Source organism: Somniosus microcephalus, chromosome 8 (assembly GCF_052327205.1).
Source record: "Somniosus microcephalus isolate GS21.2 chromosome 8, FLI_Smic_1.0, whole genome shotgun sequence".
NCBI classification, from domain to species: Eukaryota; Metazoa; Chordata; class Chondrichthyes; order Squaliformes; family Somniosidae; genus Somniosus; species Somniosus microcephalus.
In genome coordinates this window covers 36,012,979-36,035,852 of record NC_140994.1, presented here as the reverse complement: position 1 = coordinate 36,035,852, position 22,874 = coordinate 36,012,979, and the positions used below count along the sequence as shown (strand labels likewise).

At 41.0% G+C, this 22,874-nt stretch overlaps 1 protein-coding gene across 1 annotated transcript in view; it reads left to right on the top strand.

The window, feature by feature from the left end:
* Positions 1 to 13,700, top strand: part of plpp4 (phospholipid phosphatase 4) — a 325,621-nt gene extending 311,921 nt beyond the window's left edge. The window contains exon 7 of the mRNA XM_085994550.1: positions 12,894 to 13,700. Within this exon, the coding sequence (XP_085850676.1) occupies positions 12,894 to 13,093 (200 nt within the window). The 3' untranslated portion in view covers positions 13,094 to 13,700. The remainder of the gene's footprint in view (positions 1 to 12,893) is intronic.
* The last annotated feature ends 9,174 nt before the right edge of the window (positions 13,701 to 22,874 follow it).

Genomic DNA, 22,874 nt, shown 5'->3' with positions numbered 1-22,874 from the left:
TTCCCAACACCTCAAATTTCAAATTTTCATCCTTGTGTTTAAATTCTTCCTTGGCCTTGCCTCTCCCCATCTCTCTAACCTCCTCCAACTCTCCGTTCCTCTGACTCTGGCCTCTTGTGCATCCCTCCCTCCTTTCACCCCACTAGTGACATTTGTTTTCTACAGCTGCCTAGACTCCGCACTCTACAATTCCTTCCCTAAACTCTGCCGCCTCCTCACCTCCCTCTCCTCCTTTAAGTATGTCCTTAAAATCCCCTGCTTTGACCAAGATTGTGGGCATCCCTCTTACTCTCGGCTTCCTTGGCTCGGTGTTCATTTTTCCTTACACCTCTGTGAAATGCCATGTGACATTTTAAAAGCGTTAGATAAATGTTTTTCATTTTATCTAATTTCTTATCTGTTTGTTTTAAATAAACTACAATTTTTTAAATTGGGAATACCTGATTCACCCACATTAAAATAAAGAGAATCTGTTAATCCCTTCCTTCATAAAAGCACAAGCAGCAGGGAACAAAATGGCACCTTCTGGTATGAAATGTAAAGCATTTATAACTGGATTTTTCCAGATTCCATAGGAATCTTTATGCGTCGTGATACTGTATATTGAGTGGCATTCACATCACCCTTGTACCAACTCCCGCTAGGTGCAGCTGTCCCATAGGGAGTGAATGCAATATTATGCATGGCAGGTGCCCTCATGGCCTGATGTTCCTTTAAGACACAGGCTTGTAAGCAGCCACTGCACTGATCAATAGTATCTACTGGCTTGCCGTGATTGTCAGTGGTCACAAGCTGCTAAGGATTTGTTAGGGACTAAAATCAGCAAGCATCTGGAAAACGCAGAGTGCTCAGCTCCCGCTTCATGCTGTGGTGAATGGAATGCAAACACCCCACTCACATCACTGGCATATGTATGGTCCATATTAGAGCAGATCAGGGTAGAGGGAGGCAGAGTTAGGCCTTAAAGAAGCCTCTTTGAATGCAGACGATTAGACACTTAAGATCTATAAAGAAAACTAATTATTATATAATCAGTTTGATGAAACTGTTCCAACCATCCTTATTAATTGATTTACATACTTGTCTCACAACCACTCACTGAAATGGAATAAAGTACCAACCACAGTTCAAGTGAGCAGATGCTGTTAAAGGAGGGACAGAAAGTTTGCTCCACAGTGACCCATACTCAGCTTTTCAATTCACTGCATCCCCGTTCAACACTAATGAATTATTTTTCATGACTTGAGTTATATAAGTCGGTTATGAAATTATACCTTCAAACTGGGATTTTCTAATTATGGGTGCTTACACTGAAGATGCACAAACTGTTAATCCAGGTTTAAGTAGATGGAATATAACGGAGAAATGTGAAGTTATCCACTTTGGTAGAAAAAATAGAAAAGCAGAATATTTTTTTAAAAGGTGTGAGACTGGGAAATGTTGGTGTTCAAGGTACCTGGGTGCCCTTGTACATGAATCACAGAAAGCTGGCATGCAGGTAGAGCAAACAATTAGGAAAGCAAATGGTATGTTGGCCTTTATTACAAAGGGATTGGAGTATAAGAGTAAAGAAGTCTTACTGCAATTATACAGGGCCCTGGTGAGACCACACCTGGAGTATTGTGTGCAGTTTTGGTCTCCTTACCCAAGGAAGGATATACTTGCCATAGAGGGAGTGCAACAAAGGTTCTCTAGATTGATTCCTGGGATGAGAGGGGTGTCCTATAAGGAGATTTTGAGTAGAATAGGCCTATATTCCCTAGAGTTTAGAAGAATGAGAGGTGATCTTATTGAAACATATAAAATTCTTACAGGGCTTGACAGGGTAGATGCTGGGAGGATGTTTCCCCTGGCTGGGGAGTCTAGAACCAGGGGTCACAGTCTCAGAATAAGGGGTTGGCCATTTAAGACTGAGATGAGGAGAAATGTTTTCACTCAAAGGGTTGTGAATCTTTGGAATTCTCTACCCCAGAGGGCTGTGGAGGCTCAGACGTTGCGTATATCCAAGACAGAGATCGAGAGAGTTTTGGATACCAAGAGAATCAAGGGATATGGGGATAGTGCAGGGAAGCGGAGTTGAGGTAGATCAGCTATGACCTTATTGAAGGCCCAAATGGACTACTCCTGCTCCTATTTCTTAGGTTATTAAGTAGTTTCAACTAATCCTTTATTTGACTAATGCAAAGACTGGAGGTGACATTTATATTTAATCTTAGTTGTGCGCATACATCCAGAGGAAGGATAAACTTGATGGAAAACAGAGTTTCTGTAATCCCATCACAACAAGAAATCTATGTATTGGGAGGAAAATGTTCTGTCAGAGCTACTCAAGCATACAGCTACGATTGCCAAATTTGAAAAATGATTGTCAGTGGGATCACAGGCTGCTGTGAACCAATGCTGACAGTATGTTTGGAGATATTGGCTGCAAAATCTCTGCTTAATTGTTTTGTGAGTGATTTCTGCAGTTAACTCTGTACATTTCATGCTTTTTTTGTGTTTACTACACAAAATTCAAAATTGAAGGATAAAATCATACTGAAATACCATATAACTTGTACATTTAAAAAATAATTAGTGAGATGTTTGGATAACTTAGGTTAGATTGTAGAAATACCTCCAAAATAGTGAAAAATGCCAGATCTCTGTGACACCTGACAGATCTTCAGGAACAGGCAAACCAACTCTCTGACCTTTCGCAAGAAGTGTCAGCTGTGGCTCAGTTGGTAGCACCCTCGCCTCTGAGTCAGAAGGTCGTGGGTTCAAGTCCCACTCCAGGGACTTAAGCACATAAAGCTAGGCTGACTGAGGGAGTGCCGCACTGTTTGAGGTGCCACCTTTCGGATGAGATGTTAAACCAAGGCCCCGTCTGTTCTCTCAGGTGGACATAAAAGATCCCATGGCACTATTTCGAAGAGGAGCAGGGGAGTTATCCCCAGTGTCCTGGCCAATATCTATCCCTCAATCAACATCACTAAAAACAGATAATCTGGTCATTATTGTGCGACCTTGCTGTGCGCAAATTGGCTGCTGCGTTTCCTACATTACAAAAGCGACTACACTTCAAAAGTACTTCATTGGCTGTAAAGCGCTTAGCAATGCAAGTCTTTCAAGAGCCTCATACTTGAGCTCGCACTCTCCTGTGTGTACTGCTCTGTAAATCCCACCATCACAATATTTTTGTTTTCTTTGGCTGGAGCATGACAGAAAGCGAACAAATGCTTTGGCCACTGCGACTGCCCCAGAATTTCTAACCACCAGTGAAAATTCCCGACTGAAACTACAGGCTTGCCCTAGCTGGACAGCAATGGAAAGCAATAGAAAACTGTGATAGTAGCACTCACGCCCATAAGCAGAAACAAGGGGGAGAATTAAAAGGTGGCAGGGAAAAGCAAATAAAATGAGAAAAAAATGGAGTGAAAGAAAAAGCAGAAAAGGAGAAACGACAGCAAAAAAAGAAAGAGGATACGAGAGAGAAGGCGGGGAAATATATTAATGCCCCATTTATACTGCACTGAAGGCAAGCTCCATTTATTGTACACAATGCATGCACAGAGCATTCACCGACATCCCGCCACAAGTGTGATTTTTAATGATCAAAAACACCTAACAAGGTAGTCAGTTATTTCCAATCATTAACATCTGAATGGTGGAGAAGCCAGTGGCCAGAGTTCATTTTAACTTTAAACAGCTTGCCTTTATTTGGTGAGGCTCATCACCAGCTGCCTTTACACAATAGCCAATGCCTTCCCTTCCTGGTGTGAGACTAGCTCTTCCAGGGTGATTTGCAATGGGTGATTGGTTGAACACACTTCATCCTTGCCAGACACTGTGACCCTGATATTTACTCAGGGCCGGGAAGAGAACCAGGGGTGGAGGGGCAGGAAACCCGGACGTACGGGTTTCCCGGACATCATGCAGAAATTAACCGCAGGACGTCATTTAAATTCTTCAGCAGATTTCCCGCCCGACTGATTGACAAGCTGGCTGCCGGCCGGGCGAGAATGCAGCCGGGGAGCGGATGCCAGCTAAGTCTGACATCATGGGGGAGGGAGATTGGACATTGAGGGGGGGGGGTTGCAGGGCGAATCTGATATGGTGGGGGGGGGGTGCAAATTAGACATCGCGGGGGTCCAATCATGTGCAGGTAAGCTCGTAAGCTGTGTGAACAGGGCAAGCAACTGTGTGTCTCCTTAACCAATCAGATTGAAGTATTGTTAATGAGTAACAGAGAGTCTGGTCCAGGAAGTAAGCTAGAATATTGAATTCATTGTCAAATCAGGTATAGAAAGCAAAATAGAGGGGGAAAGATTGGATTGAGAGAGAGAGATAAAAGAGACAGAAAGAAAAAGTAAAAGTACTTTTTAGAAAAATCTTCAACAGATAAAATCTGAAGGAATGAGACTCCACACTTGAAAAATTAATTTTCAGTGCCAGAGAGATTGTTTGGCAGTAATTAAGACATTTTACACGGTTAAAAAGGGCACTTAGATTGAAATGGTCAAGCCCCAACTTTCTGCAGCAAGTTCAGTCTGTATCTTCGATGCAAGTACAGGAACTTCACACCGTTCAATACATTTGAATGGGGAGCCAGACGGCGAGGTGTCGTTTTCAAACAGTTTACAGAGGAGCGGCGCATCTCGGACAGCAACTTCCGGATTTTTGTGTTTAACTGTGCGTCTGCGCTCGCCTGAAGTTGCTGTCCAATTTGCGCATAAATAATTGTTAGCCTCACTGTGATATTTTTTTTCAGTATGTAATACCCACTGGAAATGTTGTGTACGCTGGGTATGGTTGTCGGTCTTTGGCTTGGACACTGTATTGTCATTGTTGTGGATCCCTGGGTTGGAGTTGCCCATGTGGGGGTACAGCTGCGCGCGCGGGCCGGAGTGGGGGTTCCGAAATCTCCGCGAGCCGCCGGGGGCGGTTTTTGTTCAAAATGTCTGGAGGGGTCGCGAGAGGGGAGAACAAACGGACACAAACCGATAACAGCACTTTTCAAACTAAACGTGAACCAACACACGCTACAGTAACTGGGACGGAGAATTCATTCGAGATTGAGTGTTTGTTGTTGTGGTGGAAGCGGCGCGAGAGCGGATTGGAACTCGTTTTCAAACGGCTCGAAACGAAACGGCCAATCCCGCATTCAACGGCCGTGGCCAGGACCGTGATGTAAGCGTGAATGACTGAAGTGATTGATTGCCTTGGTTCTGGATGCATTTTCACACATTCAGCCGTAGGAAATTAAATACTTCAATGTCGTCAGGTCAGTGGATCACCACCTGATAAAGAAAAATCTAAGTATCAACTGTTGCAGTCTCCAGGCAGAAACCCCAGGAGGAAGGGGTGGAGCCCGGCAGTTTAAAAGAGCGGGAAGAAAGGAGCGACTGGAAGAAAAGAGGGCAGGAGCTCTGAAAAGAGGGCTCAGGAGGCAAATGGCTGCCGCATCCCGTCCCGGGCTTCCAAACTCGGCCGCCGCCCTTCATATTAGGAGCTCTGCATCCAGAACTCAAAGTGGGATTCAGTGATCGTGAAGAGAATTCAACGAAGGGGTTCGGAGTCGTAAGTCTTACAGACATTATACATACCATGAGCTCCAACTTAAGCGCGCCAACGAAAGAGTGCACTCGAATTTGGACACAGGGAAATATTCTCCTTTGAATCCATATAAATGGAGAATGTATGTTTATTATGTCTAGATTCATTCCAATGTATGCAAATGTCTAATTTAGGTCATTGACCCGTAATCTTCTTATACTGTCTGACGTTAAAACTATAAAGTAAGATCATTAGAATTAAGCCATTGTAGTAGTGATCTCCTTACTGGACTATAGAATACTGTCTACAACAGAGACCACATCTCACATATATCTAGAGAACCGTGAAGGGGTTACAAGTAAAACCTGGTCCATCATATCTTTGACAGCAAAATATCTCGAAGCTTGAGACAAAATGAATTACTTCCTGAAGTGCATTGATATCGTTATGTAGCAAATGCAGTAGCCATTTCTGTACTGGTAACATTCTCCAACCAACAATAAGATGAATGATCAGTTAATCTGTTTTTTTCAGGGCACTGGTTGAATAAGCAATGTTGGCCAAGACATCAGAGGTGCCAGGTCCAGTCACTAGTCCTGGTGATTGCAGTTTTAACTGCACCCACTGAATTAAACACAGTTAAACAAGTGAACCTGAAAAGTATTCACTTCACATGTTAGACTGGATACAAAGAAGTGAAAAAACTGGAACAAAAATTAAAAGAAAATGATTCCTTAGGAGAGTGAGTTATGAGAATATTCGATCAAAATGCTTAAAGAGTGAGCGTCATCCCTTGTATAAAATCAAACACTTCCATACAAGGCTATCGACTCCAATTACGAACCGCAAACTGTCAATATTTTCAAATTTACATTTTCCCAGTTATTAAAATACATTTTTGCTGTTTTAGGTCACCCTGATGCCTGTTCACATCTGAGCAGACAGGCAGTTCACCCAGCATGATAGGAGATTAAAGGAGTAGGTGCAGACCTTTCATTAAAAATGGAACAGGTTTGTACTAAAGGGCCACATTGATGTTTGTATAAGGATTCAAGGCCTTTTTTAATCTTCTTTGGATACTATCCCGATCAATACACTCCATTTTACTAAAGCTGCAGCTCACAGATGACAAATGCAGATTTTGTTAAAAGTCTGCCATATATATTGCAACAATTTTTTTAAAAATCCATGTGATGTTGATTTAAAATAAAATCCTTTATACAATAGTTTTCCCAAAGTGCTTTTCCATGAAATATTTGATTCATAGTTTCACACAGAAAAAGGACTGCTTAAATTCTAAAATATGACCATTTTTGGGCGGGATTAGTTAACAGACAGAAAACAAAGAGTAGGGATAAACGGGTCTTTTTCAGGATGGCAGGCTGTGACTAGTGGGGTACCACAAGGATTGGTGCTTGGGCCCCAGCTATTCACAATCTATGTCAATGATTTGGATGAGGGGACTAAATGTAACATTTCCAAATTTGCTGATGACACAAAGCTAGGTGGCAGTGTCAGTTGCGAAGAGGCTTCAAGGGGATCTCGACAGGCTCAGTGAGTGGGCGAGAACATGGCAGATGGAATATAATGTGGATAAATGTGAAGTTATCCACTTTGGTAGAAAAAAACAGAAAGGCAGAGTATTTCCTAAATGGTGAAAGATTGGGGAATGCAGATGCTCAAAGGGACCTGGGTGTCCTTGTACATGAGTCACTGAAAGTGAATGTGCAGGTGCAGCAAGCCATTAGGAAGGCAAATGGTATGCTGGCCTTCATTACAAGAGGATTTGAGTACAGGAGTAAAAAAGTCTTACTCCAATTATATAGTGCCTTGGTGAGACCACACCTGGAGTACTGTGTACAATTTTGGTCTCCTTACCCAAGGAAGGATATACTTGCCATAAAGGGAGTGCAACGAAGGTTCACGAGATTGATTCCTGGGATGGTGGGACTGTCGTATGAGAAGAGATTGAATAAACTAGGCCTGTATTCTCTTGAATTCAGAAGAATGAGAGGGGATCTCATTGAAGCATACAAAATTATTACAGAGCTTGTTAGGATGAATGCTGGGAGAATGTTTCCCTTAGCTGGGGAGTCTAGAACCAGGGGCCACAGCCTCAAGATAAAGGGTAGGCCATTCAGGACTGAGATGAGAAGAAATTTCTTCAGAGGGTGGTGAATCTTTGGAATTCTCTACCCCAGAGGGCTGTGGAGGCTCAGTCATTGGGTATATTCAAAACAGAAGTTGATAGATTTCTGACTAGTAAGGGCATCAAGAGATATGGCGATAGGGCCGGTGAATGGAGTTGAGGCAGAAGATCAGCCATGATCTCATTGAATGGCGGAGCAGGCTCGAAGGGCTGAATGGCCTACTCCTGCTCCTATTTCTTATGTTCTTATGTTCACTCAAGGGAGGATTATAATTTGGCCGGTAATTTCCGATAGGAGGCTTCCTGTGTGTGGACGCCTCCAATTGGAAAAAAGTCTACGAACTTACCCGAGGGCTCCCAAGATGCGGACACTTCCACTCCTGGGCCTCTCCACAGTCGAAATGCGCAGGGCCCACGTATCCCAGGGATGCATGCAAGACACTAAAACCATCACGTTTTTAAAACGAGTTAAAATTACATTAAATTAAATCTTTTAAACAAAAATTTAATTTTTTGAAAAAATAATTAAAGTTTTTTATGGGGCTAAAAATAAACTTACCTTTTTTAAAAAGTATTTTAAAATTATAAATATATATTTTTGTACTCTTCAACTCTTATGCTGGTAAAAGCAGGCCTTACGTCTGCTTTTACCGATTTCTAAGGGTTTTCTGCGGGCGGAAGGTTCTGCAGAAAGCGGAACTATCCACCCACAGAATCCCTTCTCCAGGGCAGGCGTCCGATCGGTCAAGAGCATTCTTGACAGATCGGAGATGCTGGTTTTCAGCGCATGCACATGCCTGAAACCGGCATTTCCGATGTCCCCTACACAGCTCGTAGCCACCCGTAGGGATCGCAAAATAGGGGCCAATTTTTAAATGGTGGCATATCAACATATCTAGATCAGCAAATAGGATCTGGCAGCCTTAAACTCCTAAGTTTTATGCTTTTACATTACTCTTCTAAAAGATTTTTTCCCTGATAGTACACATGATGTAGCTATTTAAAAAAAATACAACTGCCCCACATCCTGTAAGCTGCAATTTTCAGAAAACAAACTGTCATCTTGAAAAGGTCATTCTGTTTTTTTCCTGATTGAAAGTGGATTGTAGGAAAATTCTGTCTGCATTACAGTTCCTCCTACACCCGTGGTGTTGCTTGGGATGAGGTAAAAGACGTACCATACCGCCTCACTTCAGAACAGTTCAACAGAAGAACTCAAAACAAGCAGCACCTATTAAAGACATTTATTAACGTGGCACTTAAAAAATAAAAAATAAATGTTTAATAGAGAAGAAACCGGTAAATTGGATTTAACATCTTTTACTTTATACAAGAATACTTCTCACACATCTCACAATTTTTGTTGCTCCTTTTCTCCCCAACCATTTTTGCCAATGTCGGCAATTTTACCCCACCTTTACAGGTATTGAGGGCAAGGAACTTTTTTGTTTAAGAAAGTGTGGATTTTCGTTTATCCCAGTTTTTAGATCCCTGGTGTTGCCACTTTAGTGCAGTGTTTGGAGGAAGAATCTGAAGGTCAACAGAGAATGCAGGGGGAGGCCACAAGCTCATACAGCTAATGAGAGGTAAAGATCACAAGAGTGCCGCTTTCTGCTGTTGTGAAGTGACTATTTTAAGGAGCCCAACAAGGTGTATTGAAACTAATCTCTTGAGGGAATAGAGCTCAGTGAAATCTAACTGGAGCACTCTACCATTGGAGCTAGCGGGTTACCCATGTTAAAAATATGCTGATAAATAATTGGCCCGTAATTTCCGATAGGGGGCTTCCTGCGAGCGGATGCCTCCTATCGGAAAAAAATCTATGAACTTACCGGAGGGGTCCCGAGGTGCGTACACTTCCACTCCTGGGCCTCTCCAAACTCTAAATGCGCAGGGCCCACGTATCCCAGGGGAATCTCCCTTCATACTTTTGACAGACGTGTCAAATATATGAATGGAGATCACCCCAAAAAGACAGTAAAACATTAAATAAATTTTTAAAAAACCATCATGTTTTTAAAATTAGTTAAAATTACAATAAATTAAATATTTTAAACAAAAATTTAATTTTTTGAAAAAAGTTTTTTTTTTTTTTTACAGGGCTAAAAATAAACTTACCTTTTAAAAAAAAAGTACAGTATTTTAAAATTATAAATGAGTGAAAACATTTTTTTTTAATTACTTTTTTTCAACTCTTAGGCTAGTAAAAGCAGGCCTTACCAGGCGTAAGATTTCTAAGGGTTTTCTGTGGGCGGAGGTTCTCCAGAAAGCGGAACTATCCGCCTGCAGAGGCCCTTCTCCAGGGCAGCTGGAGGATCTGTCAAGAGCATTCTTGGCAGATCGGAAATCCCAGTTTTCAGCGCATGCGGTTCGCATGCCTGAAACCGGCATTTCCGATGTCCCTACGGGTGTTTTCACAGCCCGTACACACCCGTAGGGATCGGAATATACGGCCCATTATATTTATGTTTTGGCTGGCAGTACTGGGAACAGACAAAAAGATAACCCCAGAAACTGTGGCTTACAGGCTTTTAACTGACAGAAAGTTTCAAATCAGTAAAAGCTCCATCCGATTAGAGCATAGGCATTGTAAAATCCAGTCATTGGTGTACATTAAAATGAAGAATGCACCACAATGAATGTTTTATAACATATAGTGTAAGTGTTTCTTTGGGACAGAACTTTATCCATTTGGCTCACCAGCTTGTGCTTACTGATGGAGATTCAGTGCCTAACAACACATGTCAATTGCATTGGAAGAATATAACAGCATCAACAGGGATATGAATTTAACTCTTACCCTACCAGATACTTCAGGATTTTTTTTAATTTATTATTTTCAATGAGAAGTTTTTTTGTTGAGAAATTAGTTTAGAGAAATAGGAACCTGATTTGAGAGTGATGGGATGACCAAGAGCTGATCCGTATAATGGAATGATCTCAAGTCTATTTGAACTTTGCAGCATTGGCTCATCAGTGGCCTCTCCTTGTTGAGGTTCTCCAACTACAATGGAAAAGGATTAAGTCCTCAATGCGCTCACGTACTACAGGCCAGGCATTAGCAGAGCAGGTCTATAGTGCATTGATGACGTATCCTTTTTGCAGTGAGAGATGTCTCCTCACCAGTATACTTTTTATAAAGTGGTCATATTCGCCTCCAACTCTGTAACCATCTCAGAACTCACACCCATCTCTCCCTGATAACGTTGCCACTAAATCATCTCTCGCCACCCATACAGCACTGAAATGCTACCTGTCCCAGCAGTGGTGGATGCACAGAGTGTCATGGAAGTGGTATAGTCTTTTTTTTAATTGAATGTGATTTAGAGAAGAGATCTCAACCTAGCAAGCAGCATCCTGATTTCATAGAAATACAATATATATACTTTGTAAAAATAATTGGCAATATTTCTGTGTGTTTCTCTAATAAACTGTACAGTTAAAATGAATGGAATCAACAGAAAACATAAGGAGTATCTTAGCTAATATTAAAGATAACTAACTAGTCCATTATTTGATACAATTTGCAGGTGAACGTGGATGACTGCAATAAAAAAATGCATCTTTACAAGCAAAGCAGATGAAACCTGAAATGTTAACTCTGTTTCTCTCTTCACAGATGCTGCCTGACCTGCTGAGTTTCTCCAGCATTTTCTATTTTTATTTCAGATTTCCAGCATCTGCAGTATTTTCTTTTTGTAGATGAAAGAGTACAGTGCAGGTTCTTAAACTGCCGCTGTTGGTTCATACTTGCTTTTCTACTGATAATTTCCTAATGGACATAAGAAATATTCTATAGGACCCAAAGTGGATTCATACATGAAGTACAACCAAGCACTTTGCCCCATCTTCTACCATAAATCACACTGGTATACTCATTGTAACCATGTACATAGTTTCATGAAATCTAAGCTTCCAGTTAACTAAACAGCATTCATTAATTCATGATAAGACCAACTCTCAATTGAAAATTTTCAGTCGACAGCACAAAAAAATAAAACAAATTCAACATTAACGGTCAAAAGAAAAGCAAAAATAGTTACCTCAAATAAATATGAATGTGCTAAACCATCTACAGTACTATTAGCCTAGTAATTTTTATGCTGGAAAGCATTCAACTCCAGCCTCCTGCTTTAATTAGGTCCCTCTCCATATTCCAGGATAAAACTCAGTGGATCATTCAGTGCAGGTTTTATTTAGCACGGACACATTGATAATTTATTAAGTGAATGACAAAGTAAAGCACCACCTTAGTAACTACAACAATTTCTGCTGAAGTGACTAGTCTTTCAAAAAATACTCCATAGATTGAAGTAAAAATCTTACCATATTACATTGTCATTTTAACCACCAAATTTATATTTCATTAAAAGCCAGTAAACGACCATGCAGTTGACCCTTAGTGTTAGGGGGATTAAATACATGGGGTTACGGGGATAGGGTGGGATATGTGTCGGTGCAGGCTCGATGGGCTGAAATGGCCTCTATCTGCACTGTGGGGTTTCTGTGATTCTGTGAAGACCTTGGTTAGGCTCCATCTGGAATATTGTGGCCAGTTCTGGTCCCTCACATTCTGGGATAGAGAGAGGCGCCCTGGAAAAGTTTTAGAGGTGTGAAGCTAGATTAATACATAGTTTAAAAACCTTTAGCTATCACGGTAGGCTCAGGGAGCGGAGTTCTTTTAATCTGGAAAAGCGTAGGCTTCAGAGAGACTTAATTGAGGATTTTTAATAAGATGAGGGGACTAGACTCTGTATATGCGGACATATTATTTGAATTAGCTAAGTTAGGGAGAATGAGGGGACGTGTGTACAAGTTACATAAGTATAGAACTAGGTTAGAAGCCAGACATTTTTCTTCTCACCGTGGGTCATTGACCTTTGGAATAGGTTGCCAGCTCATACAGATTCTCTGTCGATATTCAAAAGGGAGCTGGACAAGCTCCTGGAGGAGGTTGAAATTGTTGCATACAGAAGGTAGGTGCAATGTTGATGATGAATCTCATGGTCATTGTTATCTCCTAGAACATATTTTTGATCGCCTTCGGAGGTCAGAAAGAAATTCCCCATAATTCTTTCCACCTCTGGCTTTAAAAGAAAATTGACCCTCCCCGAATAGGACAGACGTGATGGACCAGCTGATGTTTTTCTGTCTGTCTTTGTCGTATGTTCCTAAGTCAAACTTAGAATTTGTTTTTCTATTGCAGATGCATTGGTTGGTGCCTTGATTGGCATTATTTTTGCCTACCTTGCCTACAGACAACATTATCCATCACTGAATCACACAGAATGCCACAAACCACATGTCTGCCTCATGGTTCAGGTATCAGCTGAACAGGAAGAAGTGTCCACTCCAGACAAAGCTACCAGCCTGGCTTTAGAGGGATTAAATGAAGGCCCTGTATGACTACTACACCTCTCACATGGACAATTATCCCTTCTAACATTCCACGTAAATCAAAACAAAATCTATTTAAACAAACAGAAAAAATCCATTCCATAACTCTATCATGTACTTTTGTCCTTCATATGTCCATTTGAAAGCAAACTTTGAAAGTAAAATAGGTTGTTACAAAATGGCATGCATATATGTCGTCTGAGATAAGAAATTCATCTTCAAAAGGTTACCAGAGATTAAAGATGGTATAAATGGAAAAGTGCTCTAAATGCATAGCAAATCAGAAAAATGATTTTGAATGAAAAGTAATTACAGTGTAAGATTGAAGTAACAGAAAGGTTTCTACACAATATTGGAAAGAAAATGCTTTAATTAAATATAATTACAATGTGGACAGTATGAAGAGATCATGTATAAAGCTTTGATTAAAATGTAATTAAAACTTTTGATGAATGCAGAAAAATTAATATTGTGAAACAATTATAGAAGGTTGCATTGAAGATGTAATTACAAATGACAGGAAGCGAGATACCAGTATTAATCTGAATAAATGTATTGAAATTTCATTTTTCTAGGTTCAAGTTATGTGGTATTATTCATTAAAATTGAAATTGTACAAAAATGTGGATTTTGTAGATTTTTTATCGATTGTTTTATTAAGTTATAATAACATTGTCTTTAATCTGAATATTTGGTTTAATATTTAATGTCTTTATAATTCACCTAATTGCCCTATACCGCCTGGCCTAGATATTGCTTGGTCTTTTTACCTTTGTGAACTCAACATGTAAGTATTGTAGGCTACCTTTTAAATATTTAGGTGTAGGTTCCGAGACTTCTACACAAGATAATATATTTAATTTGCACCATTTCCAATATATCCTGAAAGCTTTCCATTTCGTCTGGTGCCCTCCAATTTATCTTCCTTATTTCATTGGTCATTACTTTACAATCGGCTTTCCTAAATCTGCTACATCCATTATCTCTTGCTCCTGTCAAATATCGAATCTAATTACATTTTAATCACTATTCACAGTTGTTCCACTGCCTCTAATTTTTTCCACCATCTCAGGGTCACAGCTAAATACTAGAAGAGAGAGAAGTATTAGTGTCTTTTTTTTTGCAAATTACAATATGTGTTTTGTTTTCTATTCACATATATAGGTTGTTTTAAATTTGTTTTTAAAAAGACTCAATGTTTGCCCATGGTTCTTTCATCATTTTCTCCACTCCAGCTTTCTTGCCACCTCTGTGAAGGTGGTGACTCAACAACAACTTGCATTTATATAGCACCTTTAACATAGTAAAACATCCCAAGGCGCTTCACAGGAGCGTCATCAGACAAAATTTGACACCAAGCCAGATAAGGAGATATTAGGACAGGTGACTGACATAGGTTTTAAGGAGCGTCTTAAAAGGAGGAGAGAGAGGTAGAGAGGTTTAGGGATTTTAAAGTTAGAAACTATAGAAGGGTTCTGAGACTCGTGGGAATGCTAAATACGAGAATATAAATATGGAGATTGGATGTTGGAGCGAGCTTTCGGGGGTGAATTTTGTCTTTGGTGGCAATGCAAGACGGGAGATAGCGGATCGTCACCATTGACTTCGATGCAAAAGAAAATGGGGCAGAGTGTAAAATGGGTGGTCGATTTTGATTCGCCCATTCGCGCTACCGCCCAGGGTGAATTTCACCTCCTTCATATCTGAGGCATGGGCTCCCAAACACAGCCCAAGCTGATGGGATGAATGGCCCCTCACTGATGGATGCAAACATCCTCCCTGAAAAGACTCACACTGAAGTACAGTTCTAAAGGTGCCAGCAGCTCTCTCTGCACACTATCTAGTGATGGTGGTCAGGAGTGGGAATCCTGGCTGAATTTTTCCCCCATTTAGAAATAAGGCCAATTGTAACTCCACCACTGCCGTCCCAACTGAGTTCTGCTAACCCCGCACAGACCTGGGTTTAAACCTGGAACATTCCTAGCCCGTGTAGCCCATTGCCAGCTCGTGTATGGATTTACCCATCAAACTATCAGGACTGGCTACCTGACACATTTTTAATGACAAACCATTTCCCCTCAACAAAACAGTCATACATCTGCACAGTTTCTTGTCACACAAATCAGATACGGCAGCTTCTCTAAAGCCATGGTGCAATCAAAATCTTCTTGGTGATAACAGTAACCATTATATAAAGATTGGCAGAATTATTGTGGTGATTCCGTTACAAAATCTTGAACATGTCTGCAGTAAACTACCCAGTAACAGCTAAACCTGGCAGCATTGTTGTGTAAATCTGACTTACGGATTCACTATTAAACTATCCAACCAAACAGTCACACTGAGATATATAACTATTTTTATTCAAATTCTCCAGCGATTAAAAAGGTTAATGGATTTTTACACTAGAGGTATAGTAGAATATAAAAGCAAAGAAATATTGCTGCAATTGTACAGAGCACTGGTAAGACTTCATTTTGAATAGTGCGTTCAGTTTAGTTTGCCCCACCGAAGATATACTAGCTTTGGAGAAAGCCCAGTGGTGACGCAGCAAGATATGTGGGTTGAAGGAACTGAGCTATAATGAGACTTTGGGTAAATTCAGGTTACATTTCCCAGAAAGGGAATGCGGCTAATTGAAGTATGAAGTAGATGGAAGTCTAATCTCTCTAGGAAGGGAATCCAAAACAAGGAGATGATTATAGCATTTGAATTGACCTTGTGGACTGGAATTCCAAGCTTGCTCGCACAGGAAATGTACAATATATCCATGTAATGAAAATGAGTAATGACCTTGTACGAATTTGAATTTTATAAATGTTTAATGAAAATTTGAAATATATCTTCTCAAACCAGTAACTGATGATTTAGCAGGAAGCAGCACCTAGCATCCTCAGGACATTCTGCCCTCCAGTTATTTAAAGTGCACAGTCTCTGCAATTGTGTCAAGTCTTAAATGCTCAGAATCCTAAGCAATTAAAATATTACAGGAAAAACTCCACACAAAGAGTTACGAGAATGCGGAACAGGTTGCCCCAAATGGCCATAGAGGTAAAGTTATTTGAGATGTTTGAAAAGAGAAATAGTTGGGAAAGTAAAGGCATGAAGAATTATGGAGAAAGGACAGAGTTGGGATTAAAAAGGTAGAGCTGCCATGGCTAACAAAATGAAGCAGTAGGTACAATGGGCTAAATGGCCCACTCCTGTTACTATGATAAATTGATAGGTTGGCCAAATCATATTTGAGTGAAACAAATCACTACATTTAGAAAAAATCTAAAAACTTATATATTATTGTTCCCATGAAAGCAAAAAAATAACTTTAAGTTCCACTTTTCTTCCCAATTCCAGTTCTAAGCACCCCCGTTCCCTCATTCCAAAACATATTCCAATCAATTGTACATTTTTCTGCTCAATAGTCACTACTTTTTCTGAATGTGATTGACGTTAGGCACAGGGTTTATAATATACCAGTTTATCATAGACCCTTCAGATAAAAAGCAATTAAAATATTCAAACTTTAAATTTGCAAATTTATCAAAATAATTTGGATCAGAACCGTGCAACAAGTTGAACAAGCTTTAAAGTATTTTCTCTTTGAATATATATGTTACTGTATGTATAGTGCATGAAGTTACCTTATAAAGAAAGAGTTGCATTTATATAGCGCCTTTCATGGCCACCGGACATCTCAAAGCGCTTTACAGCCAATGAAGTATTTTTTGAAGTGTAGTCACTGTTGTAATGTAGGAAACGCAGCAGCCAATTTGCGCACAGCAAGCTCCCACAAACAGCAATGTGATAATGACCAGATAATTTTGTTTTGTTATGTTGATTGAGGGATAAATATTGGCCAGGACACGGTGATAACTCCCTTGTTCTTCTTCCAAAAAGTGCCATGGGATCTTTTGTGTCCACCTGAGAGAGCAGACAGGACCTCGGTTTAACGTCTCATCTGAAAGACGGCACCTCAGCACTGCACTGGAGTGTCAGCCTAGATGTTTGTGCTCAAGTCTCTGGAGTGGGACTATGGTGGGTTCATGGGGTTGGCTCTTAAGGTAAATTGCTTAGGATTCTGAGCATTCCTGCTTTAAGACTTGACACAATTGCAGAGACTGTGCACTTTAAATAACTGGAGGGCAGAATGTCCTGAGGGTGCTAGGTGCTGCTTCCTGCTAAATCATCAGTTACTGGTTTGAGAAGATATATTTAAAATTTTCATTAAACATTGATAAAATTCAAATTTGTACAAGGTCATTACTCATTTTCATTACATGGATATATTGTACATTTCCTGTGCGAGCAAGCTTGGAATTCCAGTCCACAATCCATTAGCAGAACATACATCACCCTATAGGCAGAGTGCTTGTTTCAGTGTGGTTATTTTTTGAACACTGGTTAAAAAGACCTCCACAATCAAGTCATGTCTGAAGCACTCCCTTTCAACAGCAGTGTCACGAGGAGCAGCAGCAGGATGGGATGGGTTTGATGAAATAATTGGAATGAGATTGGCAGCAGCAAAATGTGGGACTGGACCAACGATGGCAACAGTGCCTTATAAGGGCTGTATAGTTGGCCCACATGCAGTACAATGAGCGTTCCTATTGTTAATCATATCCTTGACCCTACAAAATTGTGTTAACTTCTAGCATCTCACTTACAGACAGCCCTGGTATATAATGCCACACAACATAATCCTGTGTTACTCTGAATGACTGAACAACTTGTTGACCTGTCTACATGCATCTCTGACCAGTCAGGTAATTCAACTGATCCCCTAGTCTAGCGTGTACAAGAATTTGTGCTTATGAGCCCATAAATGCACACCATGGAGCCTTGGAAACTATGTATGAGGTTTAAATCCAGGTTACTATTAATTTCCTTGTAACTTAATTTGCTGACAAATCTGGGTGTTCCGATTTAAAATATATCCACCAATGAATCAATGATGCCGAAAACAACCATTTCCAAATCTTTACGCCCACGAAATTCATACAGGACAAACCAACGAGTATGAAATATAAGCTCCAATATGATTCAGTTGCCTAGGCTTCGAGGCAGGATTGCTAGAGCTTAGGCTCCACATGAGGTCCTAGGGCCGCAGGTTGGACACCCTTGTCATAGACCTCTTCATCACCTCCAATCTTACGTTTTGCACTGTAACTGGCTGCACCCAGGCTCTCCCATGATTCCCTTCATATGCAGGGAGTCTCAGCACGCAGGGAGGTTCTCTTCCCTTCCCATGGACGAAAGAGAGTGCAATCGCATTGAGTTTAAGCAGACTTTGGTAAGTGGCAGAAAAAGTCTTTTAAGTGCATTTACTGAATTTTAGTGAGTAAAAAAGTGAATTATTTGAAGTAAGTTTAATTTTTTTTTTAAAGAGTAAATTAAGCTGTTGGGGAGTTGAAACCAGAAGTAGAATCCGGGTATAATTAGGGGCGGGCTTAGTGCGGTAGCACTGAGTGCGGTTGCATTGAGTGTAAGTAGAGTTTGGTAAGCGGCAGAGTTCGGGCAAGTGGGAGGTGAGGGGGTGCTTGTTGCTCTGTTTTGCTTCCCTCTCTCAGGCTAATCCAACACTGCAGACGTGGAGCAGTGAGACAATTCAACCGGACAGGTCCCCCAGACAGCTTCCACGAGGGAGGCTGGTGATCAGCTGGTTGGTAGGTTCTCTTCCTTCTCTTCTATACCTTTAAGTCAGTAAGTCCTATTAAATAGTGGTGTAATATTATCATCTATATCAGGGCAGAGGGTCTTCATAACTAATAAGAAATTTAATTAATTACACAGATATGGGTGAACAGATGATGTGTCACTGTTGTGAAATGTGGGAGCTGGTGGACCCCATTGAGGCTCACGGTGATTACATTTGCGATAAGTGTTTGCTGCTAGAGGAACTCAAGCTCCATGTTAAAGAGCTTGAGACCGAGCTTCAGACACTGCGACACATCAGGGAGGGGGAGAAGTTCCTGGACTCTGTTTCAGGAGGTGGTCACACCTATGAAATTAATTACTGCAGATGTAATCCGTGGTCAGGGACAGGACGGTGTGACTATGAGTGAGGAAGGTACAGGGATCCAGGATGTAGTATTGAAGGAGCCGCAGCCCTTGCTCTTGTCAAGCAGGATTGAGGTTCTTACTCCCTGTGAGGGCAGGAGCAGGGACTGCAGGGAGGATGAGCAACCTGGCCACAGCACCGTGGTACAGGGGGCCATTCAAGTGGAGGGAGTAAAAAGAAATGTTGTAGTGGTAGGGGATAGTATCATTAGGGGGATAGATAGGGTTCTCTGCAGTCAAGAGCGGGAGTCCCGAAGGCTGTGTTGCCTGCCCAGTGCCAGGGTTAAGGACATCTCTTCTGGGCTGGAAAGAAACTTGGAGTGGGAGGGGGAGGATCCAGTTGTCGTGGTCCATGTTGGTACAAACGACGTAGAAAGGACAAGGAAGAAGGTTCTGTTAAAGGAGTATGAGCAGCTAGGGGTCAAATTAAAAAACAGAACCTCAAGGGTAATAATCTCTGGGTTATTACCTGAGCCACGAGTGAATTTGGCTAGGATAAATAAAATTAAAGAGTTAAATGTGTGGCTCAAAGACTGGTGTGAGAGAAATGGGTTTTGCTTCTTGGGACACTGGCACCAGTACTGGGACAGGAAGGAGCTGTTCCGCTGGGACAGACTCCACTTGGCCAGTGCTGGGACTAGAGTCCTGACGAATCATATAACTAGGGCTGTAGAGAGGGCTTTAAACTAATTAGTGGGGGGAAGGTTTCTAGAGAGCAAATAACAGAAATGACAACGGAGAAGGTCATAGACTTAGGTAGCAGTGGGGAAATTAAAAAACAGAACGTGTCAGGAAGGGACAGAAGGTATGGAGTAAAAGGTAAAGTAGTAAAAGGGGAAAAAACAGGAACTGTCACAAAACATATTTGAAAGTTCTTTATCTGAATGCATGTAGCATTCGTGACAAAATGAATGAGTTAACGGCACAAATAACTACATATGGGTATGATCTTGTGGCCATTACAGAAACATGGCTGCAGGGTGACCATGACTGGGAATTAAACATACCAGGTTATTTAACAATCAGGAAGGGCAGGCAGGAAGGGAGGGGAGGTGGGGTGGCTATGTTAATAAAGGAAGGAATCACTATAATACAGAGAAATGATATTGGGTCAAAGGAGCAGGATAGTGAAACAGTTTGGGTAGAGATAAGGAATAATAAGGGGAAAAAAACACTAGTGGGGCATAGTCTCTAGGCCTCCGAACAGTTGCAGCTCTGTTGGACGGAGTATTAATCAGGAAATAGTTGAGGCTTGTAATAAGGGAACAGCTATAATTATGGGGGATTTTAACTATCATATTAACTGGACAAATCAAATTGGGCAGAGCAGCCTTGAGGATGAGTTCATTGAGTGTATTAGGGATGAGTTTCTTGAGCAGTATGTAACTGAACCGACCAGGGGGCAAACAACCTTAGATTTGGTCCTGTGTAATGAGACAGGATTAATTAAAAATGTCCTAGTAAAGGATCCCCTTGGAATGAGTGACCATAACATGGTTGAATTCCATATTCAAGGAGAGGGTGAAAAGGTTGGATCTCAAACAAGCGTGCTGAGCTTGAATAAAGGAGACTATGAAGGTATGAGAGCGAAATTGATTAGAGTGGACTGGGAAAATAGATTAAAGGGTAAGACGGTACATGATCAGTGGTGTACATTTAAGGAGTTATTTTACAACTTCCAAAAAAAATATATTCCACTGAGGAAAAAAGGGTATAAAAGAAAAGATAGCCATCCGTGGCTAAGTAAAGTAATTAAGGATAGTATCCGACTAAAAACAAGGGCATATAAGGTAGCCAAATCTAGTGGGAGGATAGAAGATTGGGAAGTCTTTAAAAGACAGCAAAAAATAACTAAAAGATTGATTAAGAAAGGGAAGATAGATTATGAAAGCAAATTAGCAAAAAATATAAAAACGGATAGCAAAAGTTTCTATAGTTATATAAAAAGAAAAAGGGTGGCTAAAGTAAATGTTGGTCCCTTAGAGGATGAGGCTGGGAAATTAATGGTGGGAAACATGGAGATGGCAAAAACGCTGAACAAATATTTTGTATCAGTCTTTATGGTAGAGGACACTAAGAATATCCCAACACTGGACAAACAGGGGGCTATAGGGGGGGGGGGGAGGAGCTAAATACAATTAAAATCACTAAGGAAGTGGTACTTGGTAAAATAATGGGACTTAAGCCGGATAAATCCCCTGGACCTGATGGCTTACATCCTAGGGTCTTGAGGGAAGTGGCGGTAGGGATTGTGGATGCATTGGTAATAATTTTCCAAAACTCCCTGGACTCAGCAAAGGTCCCGGCAGATTGGAAAACTGCTAATGTAACACCCTTATTTAAAAAGGGTAGTAGGCAGAAGGCTGGAAACTATAGACCTGTTAGCCTAACATCTGTGGTTGGTAAAATGTTAGAGTCCATTATTAAGGAGACAGTAACGGGACATTTGGATAAACATAATTTACTAGGACAAACTCAGCATGGTTTCATGAAGGGGAAGTCATGTTTGACAAATTTGCTTGAGTTCTATGAGGAAGTAACATACAGGGTGGATAAAGGAGAACCAGTGAACGTAGTGTATTTAGACTTCCAAAAGGCATTTGACAAGGTGCCACACAAAAGATTATTGCTCAAGATAAAAAATCACGGGATTGGGGGTAATATTCTGGCATGGGTGGAGAATTGGCTCGCTAACAGAAAGCAGAGAGTTGGGATAAATGGTTCATTCTCAGACTGGCAATCAGTAACTAGTGGTGTTCCGCAGGGGTCAGTGCTGGGTCCCCAACTCTTTACAATCTATATTAACGATTTGGAGGAGGGGACCGAGTGTAACATATCAAAGTTTGCAGATGATACAAAGATGGGAGGGAAAGTAGTGAGTGAGGAGGACATAAAAAACCTGCAAAGTGACATAGACAGGCTAAGTAAGTGGGCAGAGATTTGGCAGATGGAATACAATACTGGAAAGTGCGAGGTTATGCACTTTGGCAGGAAAAATCGTACAGCAAGTTATCTTAATGGCAAGAAACTGGAAAGTACTGTAGTACAAAGGGATCTGGGGGTCCTGGTGCACGAAACTCAAAAAGTTAGTATGCAGGTGCAGCAAGTGATCAAGAAGGCCAATGGAATGTTGGCTTTTATTGCTAGGGGGATAGAATATAAAAACAGGGAGGTATTGCTGCAGTTGTATAAGGTATTGGTGAGACCGCACCTGGAATACTGCATACAGTTTTGGTGTCCATACTTAAGAAAAGACATACTTGCTCTCGAGTCAGTACAAAGAAGGTTCACTCGGTTAATCCCGGGGATGAGGGGGTGGTCATATAAGGAGAGGTTGAGTAGATTGGGACTCTACTCATTGGAGTTCAGAAGAATGAGAGGCAATCTTATTGAAACATATAAGATTGTGAAGGGGCTTGATCGGGTGGATGCGGTGAGGATGTTCCCAATGATGGGTGAAACTAGAACTAGGGGGCATAATCTTAAAATAAGGGGCTGCTCTTTCAAAACTGAGATGAGGAGAAACTTCTTCACTCAGAGGGTGGTAGGTTTGTGGAATTTGCTGCCCCAGAAAGCTGTGGAAGCTACATCATTAAATAAATTTAAAACAGAAATAGATAGTTTCCTAGAAGTAAAGGGAATTAAAGGTTACGGGGAGCGGGCAGGAAATTGGACATGAGTCTAGGTTCGGAATGGTCATGGCCCTGTGGGTAGTGGAGCGGGCCCAGGGGCCATG